General features: G+C 40.9%; 1 protein-coding gene across 3 annotated transcripts in view; it reads left to right on the top strand.

Annotated features, from left to right (window-relative positions):
• Positions 1 to 740: 740 nt before the first annotated feature.
• The window catches only part of TMEM39A (transmembrane protein 39A), a 30,591-nt gene continuing 15,739 nt past the window's right edge, over positions 741 to 15,592 (top strand). For 2 of the 3 annotated variants that reach the window (XR_005019721.1, XM_036850909.1), the window contains exons 1-3: positions 801 to 1,099; positions 2,249 to 2,435; positions 11,252 to 11,474. Coding sequence is in view for 2 of the 3 variants with exons in the window: in XM_036850909.1 (XP_036706804.1) it covers positions 2,323 to 2,435; positions 11,252 to 11,474 (336 nt within the window). In the remaining variant the exon portion in view is untranslated. Of the gene's footprint in view, positions 1,100 to 2,248; positions 2,436 to 11,251; positions 11,475 to 15,592 lie in introns of all 3 variants that reach the window. The other variant, XM_036850910.1, reaches the window with a different exon arrangement.

Consider the following 15,592-nt stretch of genomic DNA (forward strand, 5'->3'; position numbering starts at 1 on the left):
GACTTCCTCTAGTTGCCACGAGCTGGGGCTACTCTTCTTGGGGTGCGCAGGCTTCTCACTGGGGTGGCTTCTCTTGTTTCAGAGCATGGGCTCTAGGTGCACAGACTTCATTAGTTGTGGCACACGGGCTCAGTAGTTGTGGCACACAGGCTTAGCTGCTCCGCGGCATGTGGGATCTTCCCGGACCAGAGATCAAACCCTTGTCTCGTGCATTGGCAGGTGGATTCTTAACCACTGTGCCACCAGGGAAGTCCCCTTGGGCATACTTTTAGTGTTATATTTATTGTAATAAATTGTAATTACTGTGTTTTCCTGGTGTCTTGTTTCTTCTACTAGACTGTGAGCTCTTTGGGGTATTCACTTTTGTAACTCCACCATCTACCTAGTCCTTTTCTTAACATAAAATAAGCGCAACATTTGTTGCTGAAGCACGACTTGGCGGCTCGGTCTCCTTTACCTAGCAGTGACTTGAGCCCAGGTGATGTCTCCCAACCTCCCCCATCTGTAAAAAGGGGGTTGATAACTTGAACACGGTTGTTACTTGGAGTCCATGAGATAACAGGAATGAGCCCTAACATGATTGTCCGCACGTCGTTGGAGCTTGGTGACTGAAGCCCAGGGAGGAAATACGTTGGTTAGTGCTAGCGAGGAAGGCGGGACCGCGAGCCCAGCGGCGAAGGCGAGTTCCACTGCGCAGGTGCACGCAGGAGGGGGTGCGGTGCTCACTCCCTGGCTCTCGTGTAGTTCCGGGGCCCTGTTCGCGGCTGGGGCGGTAGGCCGTCGCGGAGCTGACATCACTACTGTGCGCTGCCACGTCTGCTCAGCTCCGCGGTAATGGAGGCTGAGGATGAGCGCTGACGGGGCCGGGCTCTGCCTCTAGCTTTAGCTCTGGCTCTGACTCTGGCACTGACTCGGTGTCTGGGTCTGGCAGCGCGAAGCCTGGACACCTTTTCTCGACTCTCCGGGAGGGGACGGCCCGCGGGCAAGCAGCTGGTTTGGAGCGTCTCAACCTGGGCAGGGAGTTCTCTTGCCTGGGGTCCAGCCTGTAAAGCCGCCTCCTCCCAGGGATCCCTCCCCACTGGCCTGGCCTCCTCCATGCGTGAGTATTACCGAGCCGCCGCGCTGTCCGATTGTCCCTGGCCTGCTTCGACCCTCCAGGTTGCGCGGCGGGGGCCGCTTTGTCATCCCCTCTCAGGGGCCAGTCTATTGAAGTTTGTGGTCCTCTCGCCGCCCACCTTCCTCCACCCCCCTTCCTCCACCCCATCCTCTCGCCCTCTTCCGTCCCAATTTTTTTGCTCCACACTTTTCTTTCCCTTTGCTCATTAATTGAGCAAGGACCAGCTGCCCCTACATCCAGCGGTTTGAATGCTTTGTCTCACCTGGCGTTTGTTAATCTGCAGCCGAAAGCTGTTAGGAATAGGGAACAGAGGATATCTGCTGTAACGTTTTGAAAACCAGGGTTTTTCCACGGTGTCATTACTCAGTTTTTAAGTTGTATTGTTTCGGAAACAGATTTTTGGTATCCATATTGGCGGATCCGTGATTTTGCCATAGATTGATAAAAACAGTTTCTTTTCAGTGATGGTCTTTATGTATTACTTGTCTTTTAATCCTGCAGTTTCAGTAATTTCTAAATGATTTTACATCAGTTTTCCTGGAGTGGCCATCCACTTGAGCTCTTTCCAGTATTTTCACTCTAACATATGGAGATACCACTTGAACAGTTTTACTTTTAAAGCGTTAAAAGACCTTCTGATGTACTTTCACGCATCTTTGTCAGTCCTGACAACCACCTCTGTAGGACAAGGAACGCTTTTTTTTCTGATGAGGAAACAAACTCAGAGGTTAAATGCCTCAAAGTCAGATGATAAGTGACCCAACTGATCTCAGAATCTAGATTCCCTTGATAACAAAACCTAACATTTTGGACAGTGCTGATTCTTCTGCATTTCAAGTGGCTTACTGGGAAATACTACTTTTGAACTGGAAATGTATATATTCAGTGTTTCTTGTAAATTTCTACTTGATTGTAATATCTTTCAAACAGAGCTTAGATTAGAATTTAGGCTTCTGACCCATTGGAGACTGAGTAGTCCTTTCATTAGAATAAACTAGGTAATAGACATTGGGAGCATTTGTTTGACAATCTGGTTTTACAAGGTCTGCTCACTCAGTTCTTCTGGTTGTTTTGTTAAACTGCCTACTTTAAAAATAGTAAACTGATATTTAAATGTCTCTTTTTGTTCAGTGTTGAAACAGGCTGACAGCCGTTAACCTGGGTTGCAGCTACAGGTGGCACTGGAAGCAGACTGGTTCCTGGACATGCCCGGTGGAAGGAGGGGCCCTAGTCGGCAGCAGCTAAGCCGTTCAGCTTTACCTTCTTTGCAGACTTTGGTTGGTGGGGGCTGTGGCAATGGAACAGGCCTGAGAAACAGGTAAAGAAGAAATAAGACTTTGCATAATTTGTAATATCCTATGATCAGTAAGACTAATACAGAAGTCATCATGTTATTCAGATATTTGCTTATCAAGATTGTTTTCTGACACTGAAGTAGAAATCCTGACCCTAAAGATTGAAAACCTAGTATTTCAGAATACTTTGGAGATAGAAAGTTGTGATGCCCACAAAGTGAAAACAGGCTGATTCATACTTATGGCTGATAATCCAAATTCTAGTCATCACCTTTTTTTTCAGCTATTAAAAGAAGGGAGAAATTAATTACAGTTCAAGATGAGTGTGATGGTTTAACTACTTACTAGCATTCTTTTTTGGGGAGGGCAAATTAAAATTGACAGTTAACATGAGATTCTAAAATTGTCATATTCTATCAAGGGTCTTAAAAATTATTTTGTTCAAAATGAAATGAATAAACTATCAGCTGTAGCCTAAACATCTTAAGATTTGTGTCATGTTGTACGAGAATAAAGAATTTGATTTTCTTAATGGAAATTTATCTCTATTCCTAATTTTCAAAAGTTAGAATGAATTATTTCTAAAATTATCCAGGATAACTCATTTCATCAGGAGGTTCGATCATGTAGCAGTAGAAAGAGATGGCTGTTACTGGATTGTTTGGTCAAGATAATTTTTTTTTTCTGCTTCCTCCCTGAATAGAGTTTTCTCTGGCCTGGATTCTAATTTTCACAGCTAGCAATCAGTACTACTCTTGTCTTTTCAGGCCCTCCTGATGTTATTTGTGCACTTTCTCTTTCTGGCCTGCCCTTCTTTCTTTCTGACCTTCCACTCCAAGCTCTACTCAGTCTTCAGAATCAGTTCTGATGTTGTCATTTCGGTGGGTCTCTCCCTGAAATTCCAGTTTGAAGGGACTTTCCAGGCTCTGATTCTCATTATACTAATTTTCAATCCAAATTTTATATTTACATATGTATACAGAGTACTTATAATTTATCCTAGAGTAATATTTTTACTCTCCTGTTCTTTGGATTTCCTCATTTTAAAAACGGTAATACTTTCTGCTTCATAAATCCTTTATGCTTGGAAATAAATGAAGTAGTAAATTGCAATAACTTTTAAAAACTTTACTCTGAATTTTCCAAAATTTCTACAAATAACATGTGTTGTTTTATTTTTTTAAATGAAGAAAAATGAAAAAATGAGACTATATGAAAATGCTCTTGAGGAAAAGTACTATCCAGCATAGATACTGAGATGAAGGATGTTTCCTATTTGAAGTTCATGCTTTAATTTAACTAATATATACTGACCATCAGTTTAGTGATTCAGTACTTTCAAATTGCAGTAGAAAATCATAGCTGTGCCTAGCTAGGATTCTAGCTAGCTAAAATATTCTAACTCTGCCTCTGTATTAACTCCAGTAGTTCTTTGTTCATTACTTTGACTTTGAGGATTTCCCTAGATTCTTAGATTAGATTAGATTCTCATACCGTCCCATGGAAACCCTCCTCAGTGTTTTGGGCTGCTTCTAGGAGCACATAGAAGGGAGAAAAAGTCATTCAGACCTAGTAGTCTAGGCTTCAGGTTTCCCAGTCCTCTCTTAATGAGACTAACTTTTTCTCCTGTGTATTTTAAATATTAGGATACCATATAAAATATCTTTTGGGGGAGGGAATATGAACTGTTCTGCTATTTAAAAAGAGCTGAAAACCACATTCTCAGATGGTTCTGCATGTACTTGAAGTCTGCAGATAGAATACTGGGAAGAACTAGGAACGTTTAGAAAATACCTCTGCTCTTAAATGAGTTTAGCTCTGAGCATGTGATCTGTCTTCCTTGTAGCTCTTCTATCCTGGCTTTCCAGGTTCTAGTTATGGTTGCCTTGATCTACCATTCTCCATCAACTTTCCTCCTTTAACATATCTTTCTTTAGCAATTAATTGGGTTGGTGGGGAGAAGGACTTATTTTTCAACAGATCAGAATGAAGTGAAAAATAATAGTTGCTCATGTTTTGAAAAGTCACTAAAGCTATTATGAGGGATGATTTTGTGACATTTTTACCTAGAGGGGTTATTTTGGAAGAAGACAGACTGTTCTATATTTGTTTCTTGATGGGAAAGAAGCAGCCTAGAATAGGTTGTTTTACAAGACCTGGGGAAAGGGTATAAAAAGTGTGGATAAAACCAGTGTTAGATAGCCTAGAATATAGTTTTAGGAAGGATGTGTATAAAGAAAGACAATGTCCAGATGCAGAGAACTCATTTCTGGAGTGTCTGTAGAGTATTGAAGAGAGATATAGACAATTGCTTAAGTGTGATGTAATTTTGGATGTTATACTTGATTCTGCAAGACAGAAGTCAGTAGAAGAAGAGAGCATTTGCCCGTTTGTTAGGTGTTTGTGACCTGTTTGAAGTTAAACTTGAAAATGTCAAAGAGGTAGTTTGGTGACACAATCAGAATTGAAATCCATCCTGTCCTGCTTTCTACCTGTGGGGAGCAGGGATTTGTTCTTGGGACTCTGTGCTTAGATGATTGCCTTCTAAAGAAGGAGGATATACTGTGAACTGCTGAGTTTTTAGAGAGCTTTTAGTTGAGGGAGAATCTTATTTGAGAAGGACTAAGAGTGATTTTTTTCTTTGTTTTGTTCTTGTATGCTTAGTTAATATCACCTGAGCATGTCCAAATGATCACTGCATTCTCTATCCCTTTTAGTTCTTTTTTATTCCTTTAAATTTTTCTTGCTTTATCCGTTTGCTTACCTAAAATTTGCTGCTTGCTAGCTCCGTAAAAGCCAGTCTTAGGCCTGCTATGTTAACTCTTTCCTGCATTCAGGGACACAGCAGGGTTCACCATAATTCATAGTGTTTGCACAAATAGTTTAGGCACAGTGAGCCACTCTTATTATTTAGGAAAGCTTTTGTATCAGTGGAGGGGACTGTTTACCAGTCAGGTTCCCAGATGCCAGCCTTGTATGCAGTCCTTTCTAAGGATTGTTATGCTGAACACCTGCTTTCCTTTTGGGAGTCTGGAATTTTGGTAGTGCTAGGTAAAGAGTATTTAGGTGGCTAGTCTCCAGTAAAAAACCTTGCCTGCTCAGTCTCTTAATGAACCTCCCCGGTAGACAGCACTTCACACATGTTGTCATAACGAGTTGCTGAAGGAGTTAAGTGCATCCTGTATGACTCCACTGAGAAAGGACTCTGGGAAGTTTGCACCTGGTTTCCTCCGGACTTTGCCTGGTACCTTTTCCATCTGCTAGTTTTGATTTGTATTCTTTTGCTGTTATACGTCGTAGCCGTGAACATGACTATATGCGCAGTCCTGTGAGTCCTCCTAGCGAATCATGAGGCTTAGGCATGGTCTTGGGGACCTGCAGCACAGTTTGAAAGAGAATATTCAGTGATAGCATTGAGAAGAGTTCTTTGAAGAGAATCTTTTCCAGCCCTTGTATTATAGATGAAGAAACTGAGGCTCAGGGATATAAAGTTACTTTCTCAAAAACCACAACTGGTTAGTGGGAAATCTGGGACTGGAACTCTCCCACATTGTATCTCAAACATTTGTGTCACTTTGCTCTTCTTGAATCTATTTTATATTCTTTCAGAGGAACAGTACTTTTTTTTTTAATTTATTTTATTTTTGTTTGTGTTGGGTCTTTGTTGCTGCACGCGGGCTTTCTCTAGTTGCAACGAATGGGGGCTACTCTTCGTTGTGGTGCGCAGGCTTCTCATTGCAGTGGCTTCTCTTGTTGCGGAGCGTGGGCTCTAGATGCGTGGGCTTCAGTAGTTGTGGCACGTAGGCTCAGTAGTTGTGGCTTGCAGGCTCTAGAGCGCAGGCTCAGTAGTTGCGGCACACGGGCTCAGTTGCTCCGCGGCATGTGGGATCTTCCCGGACCAGGGATCGAACCCATGTCTCCTGCATTGGCAAGTGGATTCTTAACCACTGCGCCACCAGGGAAGCCCTAGGAACAATACTTTTAATTTTTCTTAAATGATACCTCCGTAATTAATTTTCTGAGATGTATTGACCGAGTCTATTTATTTTAGCTCTTTTTTTTTCTTTCTTTTTTTTTTTAATGTGTTTTCTGGCTTTACTTATTTATTTATTTATTTATTTTTGGCTGTGTTGGGTCTAAGTTTCTGTGCGAGGGCTTTCTCTAGTTGCGGCAAGCGGGGGCCACTCTTCATCGCGGTGTGCGGGCCTCTCACTATCGCGGTCTCTCTTGTTGCGGAGCACAGGCTCCAGACGCACAGGCTCAGTAGTTGTGGCTCACGGGCCTAGTTGCTCTGCGGCATGTGGGATCTTCCCAGACCAGGGCTCGAACCCGTGTCCCCTGCATTGGCAGGCAGATTCTCAACCACCGCACCACCAGGGAAGCCCCTTTTTTTCTTTTTTTGGTTTTAAGATCTTTGATCATATCTCCTCTCAAACGTTTAACATATAGGAATACTCTCCTCTTTCCAACTGATTCTCTGGATCACTATATTTGATGTTTGTCTCTTTGTTTTCTGGCTTGAAGTATAATAGCCAAGGCTGTATAGGCTATCACAAATAACAGATTTTTTTGTTTTAACTGACAAAACAAAAGACTTTATTTGGAAGGGGCACCTGGACAGAGAGCAGCAGGGTAAGGGAACCCAGGAGAACTGCTCTGCCACTTGGCTCGCAGTCTCAGGTTTTGTGGTAATGGGGTTAGCTTTCTGGGTTGTCTCTGGCCAGTTATCTTGCTTGTGCCATATTTGGTCTGACTCGGTATTTCCTGGTGACGCACGCATCTCTCAGCCAAGATGGATTCTAGCATGAGGGTTTCTGGGAGGTTGGCGGGACATATTATGGGCTGGCATCTCCTCCCTCCTTTTGGCCCCTGCCGAATTCTCCCAGTTAGTTTTCAGCAGCAGCCCCATGTTCCTTATTGGGATCTCCTGTTACGAGATAACTCATGCAAGCAGTTACTGTTGTGTCTGGCCAAGGTGAGTTGTTTTGGTCAGTAGTTCTCTAACATCTTGATTTCTGATTACACGTGGCTTACTGTCTACCAGGGGAGAGAATATTTCAATACTGTATGAAATGATAAGTGTGATAAGGGAACTAGGGACAGAATTTAATGGGTGTACAGAAGAGTGGCGCTTTTACAAATATGGGGGAGGAGGATTGAGGGCATCCTTTTTTTTTTTTTTTTAATTTTTATTGGAGGACAGTTGATTTACAATGTTGTGTTAGTTTCTGCTGCACAGCAAAGTGAGTCAGTTATACATACACATATATCCACTCTTTTCCCATATAGGTCATTACAGAGTACTGAGTAGAGTTCCCTGTGTTGTACAGTAGGTCCTTATTAGTTATCTATTTTATATATAGTGTGTATATGTCAATCCCAATCTCCCAATTTATCCCTCCACCTCCTTTCCCCCCGGTAACCATAAGTTTGTTTTCTACATTTGTGACTCTATTTCTGTTTTGTAAATAAGTTCAATTGTACCTTTTTTTAGATTCCACATATAAGCTGTATCATATGATATTTGTCTTTCTGAGTCTGACTTACTTCACTTAGTATGACAATCTCTAGGTCCATCCATGTTGCTGCAAATGGCATTATTTCATTCTTTTTTATGGCTGAGTAATATTCCATTGTATATATGTACCACATCTTTTCTATCCATTCATCTGTCAGTGGACGTTTAGGTTGCTTCCATGTCTTGGCTATTGTAAACAGTGCAGCAGTGAACATTGGGATGCAGGTATCCTTTCGGATTATGGTTTTCTCTGGATATATACCCAGAAGTGGGATTGCTGGATCATATAGTAGTTCCACAAATATAGATCTTTTGTACTTTGTTTTGAATATTTTTCTTGAAGCCCAGAGTGTTATTAACTTTGTTAACAGCAGAATTAGTCTGCTTTACTTAGGAAAATTCTATAAAAACCTTTAAATCATAACAGATATTTTAAGGGATTTTTTTTTTTAACTTTTGGGTTTTTTAAAATTTATTTATGTATTTATTTATTTATGGCTGTGTTGGGTCTTCGTTTCTGTGCGAGGGCTTTCTCTAGTTGCGGCAAGTGGGGGCCACTCTTCATCGCGGTGCGCGGGCCTCTCATTATCGCGGCCTCTCTTGTTGGCGGAGCACAGGCTCCAGACGCGCAGGCTCAGTAATTGTGGCTCACGGACCTAGTTGCTCCGCGGCATGTGGGATCTTCCCAGACCAGGGCTCGAACCCGTGTCCCCTGAATTGGTAGGCAGATTCTCAACCACTGCGCCACCAGGGAAGCCCCATAACAGATATTTTAGCATGTACTTTTTTTTTTTTTTTTTTAAAGAAATTCACGTTCTTTTATTTATTTATTTATTTATTTATTTATTTATTTATGACTGTGTTGAGTCTTCGTTTCTGTGCGAGGGCTTTCTCTAGTTGCGGCAAGTGGGGACCACTCTTCATCGCGGTGCGCGGGCCTCTCACCATCGCGGCCTCTCTTGTTGCGGAGCACAGGCTCCAGACGCGCAGGCTCAGTAGTTGTGGCTCACGGGCCCAGTTGCTACGTGGCATGTGGGATCTTCCCAGACCAGGGCTGGAACCCGTGTCCCCTGCATTGGCAGGCAGATTCTCAACCACTGCGCCACCAGGGAAGCCCCATAACAGATATTTTAGCATGTACTTTTGACTGAAGAGGAATAAGAAATTTTATTTGTTCTAGAGAATGTTTACTTTGTTCTAGAGTAGAGGTTCCTCATCAGAATTTTTTGTTTCCATATTTTATGATTAAATGGAGTGAGGGAATAGAATGGCTGCTGGCATTAATTCTCTCCAAGTCCACCAGCTCAAACAACTCCAGAGGGCACCTTTCATGTTGTATTCTGTGTGAAAAATACCTCCTGGAGTTGTGCAGTGCTGTGGCCCATCTCCCAGAACCGATCAGAGGATAGTGGTGTATTAATGATTGGTTTATGATTGAGCAAGTAAGGTTTTGAGACCTACTGGTAGATCACAACCTACTCCTTGGTAAGCTTGTTCTATTGGAGTGTACTCTTGAGAATGAGGGGAAGAAATTTTTATAATTTTTTCCGACCCTCCCCCCATCCCTGTTCTTCCCTTCTAGCTCTTCTGAGTTTCTGCCTTGGTATTCTTAACTGTTTAGAATGAGCAGAGTTCATATTCCCATGAGTCACTTAAAGTACTGTAAATGTCACATACTACTGGTAGAATTCTATATTTGAAAATTTTAGAGTAGAATGGTAACACTAATTTTGTTCCTTCTCTAGAATCTTCTTTGTAAATAACCAAACCAAGCCTGTTTTCCTTGTTCTATTAGCAATAGTAGACCCTTAGATCTCTATTCACAGGCATATAAACAATGGGAAATTTTATTCCTTACCCTCATCTTATCATTTTATTTATTTATTTATTTGGCTGCTCTGGGTCTTAGTTGTGGCACACAGTATCTTCGTTGCGTGTGCGGGATCTTTAGTTGCAGCATGCAGGATCTTTTGGGTGCGTCATGCGGGTTCCAGTTCCCTGACTAGGTATTGAACCCGGGCCCCCTGCATTGGGAGTGTGTAGTCTTTACCACTGGACCACCAGGGAAGTCCCTCATCTTATCATTTTAGATAGCCCAGCTATTTGTGACTTACAAAAGAGCTCAGAAGAAAGAACAAGAAGAAGATAGGGATTAAAATCTCTACATTTTAATTTGTGTTTTAAGAGATCTCCCTCTTTTTCATGACTGTATTGGTCTGCTGTCTCCTCAACCTAAAGATATGTATTTGCAGTGAACTAGGAAAAGTACTGTCTCTGTCCTTAAGATTATGATCTGATAGACAAAAAGATGTATATAAAAAAATTATACAACAGTATGAAAAAAAACTGTATAACAGTATGAAAAGTGCAATAAAGGCAGAGTTTAGGTATAATGGTGGCACAGAGGAGAGATGAATCAGTTTTGATTGAGTGAGTCAGAGTAAGCTTTTAGAGGATATGTTTGATCATTTTAGAAGTCTTGAAAGATTTTGTCTGTAAATGTGTATGTGAAGCTTTAAGGAAGGTGATTTTGGAGGGCATTGCTGGTAAAAAGAATGGTGTATACAAAGGAATAGCATGTTTATTCACAGATAGCAAATAGCATGGGTAGTATATAGGGTGCATGTGGAGGAGTGATAAGAGATGAGAGTAGTCTGTTAAGCAGAGGGCCTCATAGGACAGACTGAAGATTTTTGGATATTATGCTATTAGTGGAGAGCCACTGAAGAGTTTTAGGCAAGAGAGTACACTATCAGAGTTTCACTTTAGAAAGATCTGTGAAGGCAGGTTGGAGGATTTGCTCGAAGTAGAGTTGAATTTAGAGGGATTACCTCAGTAGTTCAGGTGAAAAATGGTAACTCCTTGAACTTAGGCAGTGGGTTTAGAGAGGAGAGTGCAGTTTGGAAAAAGATTTACAAAGTGGAGTATATATGATTTAGAGAAGAAAATTCCTAATATGACTCCCAGGTTTCTGATTTGGGCAGCTAGCTGGGTGGGCCGTGGACTAGGGTCAGGATTTTAGGAGGAGAACCACAGAGATGTCCAGTAGACAACTTGATATCATGGATCTAAAATGCAGCAGTGAACTTTTTGGAGAGATTTTAGTTTTCAGCATGTAGGAGATAATGGAAGCCATGACCATGTATTACATTATGGAGAGAGAGTGTACAGAGGGAAAAGAGACAAGCAGAAGGTCCCAGAATAGAGTCTTGAGGAAGCCCAACAGTTAAAGTGTAGGTGAAGAAGGAAGCAGAACCCCTTTGTGCTCTTTGACACTGAAAGGTATCACCATTTGAATTAACCATAATTTTCTCTTTTCAGGAATGGTAGTGCTATTGGCCTTCCGGTCCCACCTATCACAGCCTTAATCACCCCAGGTCCTGTTCGTCATTGCCAGATTCCTGATTTGCCTGTGGATGGGAGCCTGCTCTTTGAATTTCTCTTTTTCATCTACTTGCTGGTTGCTTTGTTCATTCAGTACATCAACATCTATAAAACAGTGTGGTGGTATCCTTACAATCATCCTGCCTCTTGTACTTCATTGGTAAGTCTTAACAGGCCTTTAAGTTCTTCATGTTACTTAGCCAAGAAACTAGTAGGAAAACTTATGTGTAGAAATTATTTTTCTTAATTTTTCTTGGAATAAAATGTTTTTATATTAAAGCACAGATTACCTTCAGAATATAATGTCATAAGATTGTTAAATATCTGGCTTTGGTCCATAACCAGAAGTAGTAAAAATATAAATGAAAATGCAGAAAACATTTAAGTAGTTTATTATAACCATATCACAGAAGGGTTTTGATATTTAGCTTTCTCTACTCCATGTTAAATTTGTTGAAAGTTTAAGGTGCAAGTATGATTATATTCCAGGAACTTTACCCTTTTGATGGCTATATGAGGATAATGATAGCTTCTGTAACAAATAAACCGCAAATTGTATAATGCCTCAAACATGTAACAGTCTGAGGCAGTTGTCCTGGTTGGCAAGAGTAGCACATTTCCATTGGCAGGGGACCCAGGCTGATGGAGACTCTGCCATCTTCTAGCATGTGGCCTCCAAGGTGGCTGTGGTCTGTCCCTGTTCTCCAGAAAGGGGAAAGAACGGAGGGAAGCATAAAGGAGAATTTCTTATACGCCAGGCTCACGTCATTTTCACATGTACCCACTCCTAACTGTAGGGGAGGTTGGACAATATAGTACCTTAGCTGGGTTCATTGTTACCCTGAGTAAAATTGGGTTCTGTTACAAAAATAAAATGAGATAAGAACTAGCCATCTCTGCTGAAGTACATCAGCAGTTATAACTCTTTCCAGTTATTTAGTGTGCTGTGGTAATCTTGATGCCCAGAGGGTTCTCCACAGATGGGCATATAAAATAACAGTTCAGGATAGTCAGGTGACCTAGTAGGTAAGTGGTCAGCAATGGCAGATTTGGATGGATAATGGAGATATGCTCTAGGAGAAAGAAGATTATTGTCCTGGGTAGATTGTATGTGTCTGACACTTATAAATGATTAGAAAACCTCCCTGGCCTAGTGAACATAGAAAGGAAATGTGGACCAAAATATTCAAGATAGTATGAGAAGGGAATAAACATTTTTATTTTAAATCCTTCTTTGGCCATGGTATTGTAAAATGAGGTTGGATTAGATGATCTTTAAGGCTTCTTCCAGCTGTATCGTTTTATAAGTAAATTCCTCAGTATCTTAACAGTGACATTGGCAAATACTTGCTAAGATGTTTACTATGTTATTTGCAAGTATTATCTCATTTATTCTTTCTAAAAACAGGTAGGTACCACTCTAAGACTCGCATTTTATAAGTGAGAAATATAAGACCTAGAAGTTATGAAACTGGCTTAAAATCACATGTGACAAAGTGAACACTCAAACTCAGACCTATCTGCTATGCTTTACTTCCTGTATTTATTCTGTGTTTACTTTATGAGTACCGTTGGTTAGTTCTGTTATACTGCTTTCACTTTGACATCCCATGGAAACTTCTCACTTACTGAATTTTAAGGTAATCAAAGAGCTCTTTTCCCAGTCAACCGTTTCTGACAGGAGTTCTTGTGAAAGTCCCTTGTAAATGTTGCCTTGAAATGGAGGGAGCCAGTGCTGCTATGGCTGCTGACTGCAGAATTAGGCTTCCTTTGCCTGTGACTCACACCACCAAAATGAGTGCCTGTTACCCTGCCCCTCTCCCCACTTTACTCAGTTTATGTGATTGGCAGACATTAAATCAAACCTAGTAACTTCAGTTACAGGAAAGTTCGGAAATGTAGTTTTTAGCTTTCCAGTCTCTACAGTAGAAGAAGGCACACTTAAAGGAGGTTATCATGTGGACTGGCTAACTTATCTGCCACACATAATCCTTGATCACACAAAGCTTAAAATTTAATTGTGGAGCTAAGAGTAACATATGTGGAATAGCAAATAAGATTTTAGCCCATGAATCTGAGGGCCTGCACCAGTGAGCTGTTAAAGATGAATGGGCTGCTACAGACCTAATTGCTTCCCACCACTGAAGGTATTCAAGCATGGCAGGTGGCAGCTTGACTGGGATGGTCGCCAAGGGACTTACGTCTTAACTAGTGGTTTGTCTCTTTTAAGTTTTCTTCTGTTAGGCATGCCTGACTCAGAAATTTGTCAGATTTATATATATGGTTTTTCTTTTTCATTTTCAAGATCTTAATAATTATCAAAAAGAAAATGTGGGCACCTGAATATGTAAAGTTTCATTCTAGCTATCAAATAATTAGCTGAGTGAGTCTTAACCCTAAGAAACATAAAAGCTAAAAGTGGTGTAGTAAGTTATTCAGAATATTCAGGAGTGGAGCGCTTTGATTAATCAAATATTCTGGTTTATAAAGAGTTAATCATAAGTAGATTACTAGTTTTCAGTGATTTAGAATATAACAAAATTTGCTTAACAATGAGGTACATTAGGCACTTAAATTTTTCGATATAAAAAATGTCTTAGATGGATTGGTGATACATAAGACCCCCCCAGACATTAGCTAGGGGGTGCAGTGTATTTGCTTCCATTATTTTGGAGGAGTAGGATGAGCAGGGAGGAGTGTCAAAACTAAGAGGGGATAAATAATTGTTAGAATCCAAACACTTAAAGAGAGACAGGGAAAAGGAAATGGTCTGAGGAACGGCAAGCCACTCTCTTGATATTCTGACTGCTTTACCTTTAAAATGTATCCCAAATCTGGCCACTCCATCGCTACTGACCCTGTTCAATCGATCATGTTTTCTCATCTGAATTGAAAGCAATAGCTTCTTAACTGATCTTTCCCCAATACAATGTATTTTCCACACAGCAATCAGCGTGATAATTTTAAAATACAAATAGAATCATGGCACCCTTTGCCTAAAACACTCTTATGACTTCCCCATAGGAAAAAATATATAAACTCAATCTTTTATTGCTCATTACCTCATTCCAGCCTTCTTGCTGATTTTCAGACATACCAGGCCTATATTTCCCTGCCTTAGAGCCTGTGTGATTACTTTTTCCTCTGCCTGGAGCTCTCTGCCCCCAGATCTTGTCATGGCTTGTGCTTTTTTGTCATTCAGCTGTCAGCCCAAGTGCCACTTTCTCAGAGATATCCTCCCGAAGCACCAATTTAAATTGGTTCTGCACTTCCCTTCCCAGTCATTATTGTTTTATTTCTTACCAGCAGCATAACTATTTGAAATGCTTTTGCTTGTTAGTTTGTTTATTGTCATTGCCCTCCCCCCTTAAGCAACTTTATTAAAGATGTGGGTTTAACTGCTGTAACAGGGTGTCTAAAACAGAACAGATGCTTATTTCCCTAGTGTATAAAAAGTAGGTAGGTGATATAAGGACAGTGTGGCAACTCTTCGTATCTGTTGCTCTGCTACCCTCAGTGTGCTTCTTTCAGACACCATGGTCCAAAGGCTCCAACTCCTGTCATCACATGCAGCTGGCAGGAAGGAGGAAAGGAGAAAGAGACAGCTCTTTCCTTTAAGGGCATGGCTTGGAAGTCACACACATGACTTTCCCTCATATCCCTTAGCCGCAAGTAGTTATTGCAAGGGAGGCAGAGAAATGTACCTTTAGTCAGCTAGGAGTCAGTGTCCAGTTAAATTTTGTGATGGCAGAAGAAACAACTAGTAATCTCTGCCATCCCCTTTCTCTCTCACACTGCAGTAAAAAGTAAGATCCAGGAGAGCAGGAATCTTGTCTATCAATCTTCAGCATTGTATCCTCAGTATCTAGAAGACTACGTGGCACGCTGTGGGTGTCTAGTTCATATTTATTGAATGAGTTGAGAAATTCTGGAAGGAGGACTGTGGAAACTTACAGACCTTTTGACCATCAAAATGAAAATACATCCCAACTTTTTTTGTTGCTAATGACTTTTCATTTTGTTTATTGTCACAGTTATATATATACAGACTTAGAACTAGAAGGAACCATACACAGCATCTAGGTAATGCTATCATTTTATAGGAAGAAGAGATCAAATATAAGACATGTTTTTAAATCAAGTTAAGGGGAAAGACTGAATGTATTGATGTATCAGTGAGTAGGGAGTTTAGATTAGTAGATGCCCAATTAGATTAATATAAGCTTTCATAAAGAGAGACCAACAACAGTAACTCTTGAAGCCTGAGAATTTAAATTT

Source organism: Balaenoptera musculus, chromosome 4 (genome assembly GCF_009873245.2).
Source record: "Balaenoptera musculus isolate JJ_BM4_2016_0621 chromosome 4, mBalMus1.pri.v3, whole genome shotgun sequence".
NCBI classification, from domain to species: Eukaryota; Metazoa; Chordata; class Mammalia; order Artiodactyla; family Balaenopteridae; genus Balaenoptera; species Balaenoptera musculus.